The sequence below is a fragment of the Galeopterus variegatus genome, unplaced genomic scaffold, assembly GCF_000696425.1.
Source record: "Galeopterus variegatus unplaced genomic scaffold, G_variegatus-3.0.2 Scaffold1104, whole genome shotgun sequence".
NCBI lineage: Eukaryota > Metazoa > Chordata > Mammalia > Dermoptera > Cynocephalidae > Galeopterus > Galeopterus variegatus.
Genome location: NW_007727215.1, coordinates 210348 through 219217, shown reverse-complemented (window position 1 = coordinate 219217; position 8870 = coordinate 210348). Strand labels below are relative to the sequence as shown.

The following is an 8870-nucleotide window of genomic DNA, read 5'->3' as shown; positions in this document are numbered from 1 at the left end:
AATATCTTGTTCCATCATATAAGTTCAAGTTCCCAGACCCAGAAAAATTAAATTTCAGGGGCTGGAAGAACCTAGAGATATAACATTGTCAATAATTCATAGAAATCACAGAGAGTACACGGGGCTTTCAGAAGACCACAGGTAGGCAAATGCCTAAATATTTAAGAAAAGGTGATGGGACTTAGTAACATAGAGATCAATAATTTATACAGTAATCCCTGACAAAACTCAGGAGCAAATTATTAGACATGTGACTCATGAGCACTTACAGAATATAAAATGATCCCTTGGAGTCTGCATGGGAAGAGTAACTCACTCCATTGAACTGACCCAATCCTTTTCCTTGATAGCAAGGTCACATAGGTGGATCAGGGAGTACCATAGACATAGTGTCTCTTGAGTTCAAAGCAGTATTTGGCAATTTTGTCATGAAGTTATTGTAGGTCCTGTGAACAGGATGTTAATCCAATTAAGATCATTCTTACGGGGTAACTCGCTATGCACACAGTGTTGATTAATGGATTGAAGTCGACCAGAAAGGAGGGAGATTTAGTAGTGTGCTTATCTCAAACGTCTTTAGCACCATTCTGGATACCACCTCCTTTAAGAGAGATTATGCCAAACTAGAAACTAGAGAGGGAAACTAGGTCAGGAAATGGTGTTAGAATAATGTCAGAGGAGTCTTAAAAGAATGGTAAATGTTTAATTCAGATCAATGAACACTTGAAGCTTGGTTAGACATAGAATCTTAGGCTTTTAGAACTAAATGTAGTCATCCAATCTCCCAAAAATGTAACTAATGACAACACCCGGTTCAGGTGAGTCTACCTACACTCACATTAATATTTACTGAGCATCGGTTTTGTGCAAATGCTGTACTCGGTGCAAGGAATACAAAAACAAGGAAGTTGCAATTTCTATGTCCAAGGGCACCGTCTACTTGGAGACAGAGGCAAATAAACTAATTAGAACAGTTTTGAAATTGCATCTGTAACAGGAGTATAAGATGTGATAATTACATAGAGGAGGGAAAAATACATTTTGTTTGGATGTCCAAAAAAAAGGCCCACAATGCAAGGTATCTTTTACAGTATGAATTCATTGGTTAGGGAATATAGGAAGGGGATCCCAATCAGAGAGAATAGCTCAGTATATTTAGGAGCAAAAGGTCAGAGGACTCAGCTTCAAGAGGCAAGTCTGACAGGAAGGCGAGGGCCAGATTTAGAAGGACCGTAACGCAGTGCTAAAGCACTTGATCTTGGTCTTCTCGGTACTGGTAGCCATGGAATGCTTTTCAGTAAGGAAATTACATGGTGGAATCTATTTTCAAAGCAATAACTCAGACAGACAATGGAGTGAATTGCTTAAAAACATGGGCTGTGATTAGTCTGCCTATGTTTAATCCCCACTATGTCACTCAGCAGCTGCATGACCTTGTTCAAGCTGTTTTGCCTCTGGCCTCAATTGCTTCATTTTTAAATGGGATTAATAGTAGAAACCAATCTCATAGGTTGTTGTAAGAATTTAATAAGTTAGTACACATAAAAGCCCCTTGAAGAGTATCTGTCACAAAGTAATTCTCAATAAGTATTAGGCGTTCAGGGGATAGAAGGTAATCCAAGAATACTGGAAAGAATCACAGAAACCTGTCAGGAGGTCCCTGTACTGTTCTAGACAAGAGATGACAAGGTCCTGAATAAGGGCAATGGCACTGAGAAGGGAAGGGAGGAAAAGACCAAATCTGGGAACGGTTCAGGAACTGGGTCTTACCCACACTCAGACGTGATCTTTCTCCACTTCCGCTCTGTTCCACCAAGCTCTACCCACACTAGCCTGAGTGCTGTCCCTTAAATATGCCAAGAATATTCCCACCACAGTATCTTAGCACCTGCTGTTTCTTCTGCTCAGAGTGCTCTTCCCCCAAATCTTCCTCCTTTTCAGTGCCAGTGCCAATGCCGCCTATACAGAGGCCTCCCCCAACAACCCAAAACAAAACAGCCCCTCTGTCACTTCACAGCACTTAGTACCAGAATTACTTTTTATTAGTTAATTAAATTGCTTAGGTCTTTACCTACGTGCTTACTGAGTTACTTAATTACTTATAACACCACTGTTTCCCCTCTCCCACCAGAATATAAGCTCTTGAAGCCAGAGACTCTGCATTATTCACCAAAACCCTCCTAGTCCCTAGAACAGTGCTTACATAGAGTGACCATTCAATTAATAATTCTTGGTTGGTTTTACTCACTGACTTGGACAAAGACACCTAAGTAATGATAAAATGGCTTAGACTGGATTTCATGTATCCTAAGTCCCAGGCTAGCTCTCTTATCTCTAATGATACCTGTCTTCAGATATTTGACCAGCTGCAATAGGGAAGACAGGACAAAGGTAGTCTGTCCTTCTCAAAAGGGCATAGTTAGGGCTGATAAGCGGAAACTACAGGAAAGCAATTTCTGCTCAAAACAAGGACGAATTTCCCAACAACATGAATTGTGTGACACTGGAGGTGGCTACTTGAAATGTCATGTTTGATGCATCTGTGATGTCCACGGAGAGATTGAATAATATAATATATCTCTAGCATTTGGCATTTCTTGATTAGAGAGGAAATTAGCCCAGATGACTTCTAAGGTTCCCATGTGTGATTCCCAGAGTAAAGAAATGCACAGCCAATAAGGGAATAATTAATACAGCAAGTTTATATTAGATATAGCATGTATCCTCAATTTTCTTTATTTGGATTATTTCTTGTTTTTGATTATTTGCATTATTAAAGATAACATAAAAACAGCACTAAGTTTCATGGTGCACACAGCAAGGATAGAACCTCCTGGGTGAAATCAGAGAAATAGCTCATTACCACTCAGACAGGAGCAATAGGTATTCTCCATTCTAGGCAGTTTTGCCAAAGAAGAAAAATATGATATCTGTGATGGTTCGATTAATTATTTATTCAATAAGTATTTCTTGAGGACCTACCATGTCCAGACACTCTGATGATCACAGGACATGTCACATAGTGGCAAACAAGACATCCATAGTTCCTGGCTTTATGGGCCTAACATTCTAGAAGCAAACACAGACAAATAAATAAGTGGTTACCATTAACATCATCAATGTTATAATGAGAGAAGTACAGGGTTCTAAAGGAGAGCCTCAGAACCTCAGGGGGCAACCTTGTAGACCTGTCAGATCAGGGAGGAATTTCTGGAAGAAATGATGTCCAAGCTGAAAAATGAAGAATTATTTGGACTAGGAATTAACTGGGGGAGGGGCAGAGAGGAGGAGGAGGAAGTTTCACAGGGAGCGATGTAAGTAGCTGCAATTGCATCTCGGTCTTCTTGCTCAGTAGTGCTCTTTTGACTCAATTATTCAGAAGAATTTCCATTTTGAAATAGCAATTTCTATGCTTTACTGTTCAACAGGAAATACTTTCATTTTTAGTACCTTATTGGGAACTCGTAGAAAATTCCTACATAAACACCATCAAAACAGTGCTCAGGAATCTGAGAGAAGATCAGCATACTGTGGTTGCTTACTTATATGAGATTAGGTAAGTAGGGTTCTCGAAGTCAGAATTTTACAGTTTACAGTCATGACATGTAAGATTTATTTCATTCTCTTAATGCCTTACAGAACAAGTTTCCAGGAGTTTCTAAGGCGACCAGATCACAAGCAAGATTTTGTAGCTCAGTGGCAGGCTGATTTCAACTCTCTTCCTGGTGACCTGTGGGACGATGAGGAAACAAAGGCTGAAATACACCAAAGAGTGAATGTAAGCAAATCTGTGACTTGCTGGGCCAAGGTCACTGTACTTTCCTGCTTGTCTTGCAAACCCCAATTTATTTCCTTTTTACCTTTATGAGGTGTGAGGATGAGAAAGGAAATGATCTGATCTCTTAACCAGCCATCTTTCTGTAGCAGCAGCTCTCCTGCCCTTTGAGTTCAGGGTGAGAATACCATGGCAGCACTTCTGGAAAGAGGAGCCAAGGTCGGCGATGCAAGAGCATTACTGGCATCCGTCTTGCAGATTCCTAACCCCTTTGCTAGACCATGTAACTGTGTTCAGGCCTGGCATTAATCACATGCCTATCTACATGCAGTTATATAGTTGGATGATGGCAAGGCAAGGGGGATGAGGGAACTGTAAGGAAATCTAAAGAATTGCCTCCTATTAAGTAGATCTCTTTCTGGGGAAGGAATGAGGGCAGCTGGTCAGTACAGGGATCTGAATCCTTGACCTTGGTGTTGTAACACCGCACTCTAACCAACTGAGCTAACTGGTCAGCCATGAATAGATCTTTTGAGGGCAGGTACCAAATATTAGACATCTTTGTATCTTCAGCAAGCACAATGCCTGGCAGTTAGTAGACAAGCAGATTTTCACAAATTCATGAATGAAGTATATTACCCTGATGCTTTAGAAAAGGGCTTCTGATGTACCAAAAGCCTCATTTCAATCTCTTACCCTTCATATTTTCTGTGTAAATTGACAGACCCCTTAATCCCATCAGAGGGATCCCTTGCCAGTACCTTAAGTATAGGCTACTAGTAGTCAAACCTAACTACGATCTCAATTTTTATTTGTGCAACAAAAACATTGCCAAACTGTACACCACGGCCCATTCATCTTCTCAAAAATTACTTCTTGAGCATCTGTTATGGTTCTGGCACTGATCAAGGGACTAGGGATTCAGCAGTGAAAAAAAAGTCTGTGTGAGTATAATTTTTACATTCTGGTGACCAGGAAACAAGAAGAAGCACTAAAGAAGAAACCGTATAGTGTGAGTGTCATTGGCAATAAGAACTATGTGGAGAATGAGAGAGTAGGGCAGAGGGAAAAGGAACATTTGATGTACCATTCTGAACATAGTGGTTGTGGAAAGTCCCACAGAGAAGGTGACCTATGAACATATTAGGGCGGAGGTGACAGGGTAAGCCATGTAGATATCTGGGGTAAGGATGTATCATTCTCAGGGGAGAGCAAGGGCAAAGGCACTGAACACGGAGGATGTTCAGTGTGTTTGAAGAACAGCAAGGAGGCTGTAGTGGATGGAGTAGAGTGAGTGTGGATGAGAGTCCGTGCTTGGTGATGAGGTCAGAGAGATCATAGGGAACCAGATTTCCTACACCTTGAAGGTCACTACTAGAATATGGGTTTTTGTCTGAGAGAGATGGGAAGATGGCCTCTGGTTTTAAAAGAGTCTATAGTGGAATAAAAACATCAGGGAAACCAGCAGGAAGACCAGTGGCAAACCAGTTGGGAATCTCTTGCATAGAGGCAAGGCACCATGGTGACTTGGATGGTGGGGATGGGGTGTTGAAGGGTTTAAACTGAAAGATATTCAGATGACCTAGTAAAGNATGAGGGAACTGTAAGGAAATCTAAAGAATTGCCTCCTATTAAGTAGATCTCTTTCTGGGGGAGGAATGAGGGCAGCTGGTCAGTACAGGGATCTGAATCCTTGACCTTGGTTTTGTAACACCGCACTCTAACCAACTGAGCTAACCGGTCAGCCCCGAATAGATCTTTTGAGGGCAGGTACCAAATATTAGACATCTTTATGTCTTCAGCAAGCACAATGCCTGGCAGTTAGTAGATAAGCAGATTTTCACAAATTCATGAAAGAAGTATATTACCCTGATGCTTTAGAAAAGGGCTTCTGATGTACCAAAAGCCTCATTTCAATCTCTTACCCTTCATATTTTCTGTGCAAATTGACAGACCCCTTAATCCCATCAGAGGGATCCCTTGCCAGTACCTTAAGTATAGGCTACTAGTAGTCAAACCTAACTACAATCTCAATTTTTATTTGTGCAACAAAAACATTGCCAAACTGTACACCACGGCCCATTCATCTAAGGAATGAGGGCAGCTGGTCAGTACAGGGATCTGAATCCTTGACCTTGGTGTTGTAACACCGCACTCTAACCAACTGAGCTAACTGGTCAGCCATGAATAGATCTTTTGAGGGCAGGTACCAAATATTAGACATCTTTGTATCTTCAGCAAGCACAATGCCTGGCAGTTAGTAGACAAGCAGATTTTCACAAATTCATGAATGAAGTATATTACCCTGATGCTTTAGAAAAGGGCTTCTGATGTACCAAAAGCCTCATTTCAATCTCTTACCCTTCATATTTTCTGTGTAAATTGACAGACCCCTTAATCCCATCAGAGGGATCCCTTGCCAGTACCTTAAGTATAGGCTACTAGTAGTCAAACCTAACTACGATCTCAATTTTTATTTGTGCAACAAAAACATTGCCAAACTGTACACCACGGCCCATTCATCTTCTCAAAAATTACTTCTTGAGCATCTGTTATGGTTCTGGCACTGATCAAGGGACTAGGGATTCAGCAGTGAAAAAAAAGTCTGTGTGAGTATAATTTTTACATTCTGGTGACCAGGAAACAAGAAGAAGCACTAAAGAAGAAACCGTATAGTGTGAGTGTCATTGGCAATAAGAACTATGTGGAGAATGAGAGAGTAGGGCAGAGGGTTTACATTCTGGTGACCAGGAAACAAGAAGAAGCACTAAAGAAGAAAACGTATAGTGTGAGTGTCATTGGCAATAAGAACTATGTGGAGAATGAGAGAGTAGGGCAGAGGGAAAAGGAACATTTGATGTACCATTCTGAACATAGTGGTTGTGGAAAGTCCCACAGAGAAGGTGACCTATGAACATATTAGGGCGGAGGTGACAGGGTAAGCCATGTAGATATCTGGGGTAAGGATGTATCATTCTCAGGGGAGAGCAAGGGCAAAGGCACTGAACACGGAGGATGTTCAGTGTGTTTGAAGAACAGCAAGGAGGCTGTAGTGGATGGAGTAGAGTGAGTGTGGATGAGAGTCCGTGCTTGGTGATGAGGTCAGAGAGATCATAGGGAACCAGATTTCCTACACCTTGAAGGTCACTACTAGAATATGGGTTTTTGTCTGAGAGAGATGGGAAGATGGCCTCTGGTTTTAAAAGAGTCTATAGTGGAATAAAAACATCAGGGAAACCAGCAGGAAGACCAGTGGCAAACCAGTTGGGAATCTCTTGCATAGAGGCAAGGCACCATGGTGACTTGGATGGTGGGGATGGGGTGTTGAAGGGTTTAAACTGAAAGATATTCAGATGACCTAGTAAAGCTGAAGTATTTTATCTATCTTTAGATGTTCCTCAAACGGTGATTAATAGCCATGTAAATCCTAAAACTTTCTCTTTTTCTGTCTTTTCTCTCTCCTACCTATTCACAAAGCCAGCCCCAAGCCAGCCCTGTGTACTTCTTGCCTGTATACTTCTTGCCGACATTAGTCAGGTGATTGTTGGCAAAGAATGAAAAGATTTGGAATTTTTTTCTTATCTGGGATTTTTGTTGTGTTTTGTTTTTTTAATTCCAAATGCACCATATGCCTATTGTAGATTAATTAGATAATAAAAAGAAGCAAAATTTAAAATGACAAATTCATAATCCCACTGCCAATATTTAACTATTGTTACTATCTTGGTGCATATCTGCATATTTTTTCAGATTATTTTTACAAAAATGTGATGGCTTGGCTAGCCCGGTTAGCGGTTAGCTCAGTTGGTTAGAACGCAGTGTTGATAATGCCAAGGTCAAGGGTTCAGATCTCTACTGGCCAGTCACCAAAAAAAACCTAAAAGTGATCACAGCATACATATTGTTTTGTAGCATTTTTTTCATCAATAAAGCATCGTTTCTTTTTCAATCAAGATTCACCTACCGCATCATTTTTAAGACTAAGTAGTATGACTAATGGACTATATCTTAAGTTATTTAACAGATTTCTATTACACTATCAGTCACCATTTCATTAACAAATTCTGTTGAGCACCAATTCTTTATTACAGAGAATCATACAGTAAAAGTCCATCCAGCTAACTATTGACTACATCCTTAATTATTTCACTGGGCAAATTTCTCAAAAAGTGGAAATTGTTGAATCTAAAATTATGCTTATTTTTAAGGTTTTTGAAACAATTAAAAATTTACAAACTTCAAAAATTTTAAAAATTTGCACACTGAAAACATAAACTTTGCTTCAAGTAACATGTTATGCAAATGCATTAAATATTAGATACTTTTTGCTAATCTTTGCCAATTTAGTACGCAAAAATATGACTATCTTCTTGTAGTTTGCATGTTTATTTTTACAGTTGAAGTTGACAATTTTTTCTAAGTTTAATGGTAATTTATTTACTTCTTCCTTAAACCTGTTTGTGATTTCTGCCCATTTTGGATTTCTACCCACTTGTTAGAAAGTGCTCTTTTTCTTACTGATTTCTAAGACCTCTTTATACGATAAGGATGTAAGCCATCTGTTGATCATATGCAACAAATATATTCCCAGTTTGATGTTTGCCTTATATTATTTGAGGAGAGTTTTAATATACAGAAAGCCTTCAGTGTTTATGTGGATATATAAAGTAAATTTTTCTTTATAGCTTCTATATTTTAATACATTTATAGTTTTATATTTCACTTTTAAATATTTAAATTATTTTGTTACTTTGATAGAAATTTCATTTTATTTTTCCAAAAAGCTAACCAAATGGTGTGAGAAGACTCTCAAATGTATCAATATGGAGATACGTATGATATATTTATATGTATGTAGGTATCTATCTACCTACTTAGTTATATATGGTGGATATAAATACCCCCCCCCCTTTTTTTTACTTAATAAAAACAAATATAACTTCAAAAAGAAGCTAGAAGATAAATACGTATGATATATTTATATGTATGTAGGTATCTATCTACCTACTTAGTTATGTATGGTGGATATAAATACCCCCCCCCTTTTTTTTACTTAATAAAAACAAATATAACTTCAAAAAGAAGCTAGAAGATA

The 8870-nt window shown here is 39.1% G+C and overlaps 1 protein-coding gene across 1 annotated transcript in view; it reads left to right on the top strand.

The window, feature by feature from the left end:
• SPEF2 (sperm flagellar 2) overlaps positions 1-8870 on the top strand; it is a 200523-nt gene that overhangs the window by 107966 nt on the left and 83687 nt on the right. Inside the window, exons 22-23 of the mRNA XM_008574789.1 lie at positions 3429-3556; positions 3640-3778. Coding sequence (XP_008573011.1) covers positions 3429-3556; positions 3640-3778 — 267 coding nt within the window. The remainder of the gene's footprint in view (positions 1-3428; positions 3557-3639; positions 3779-8870) is intronic.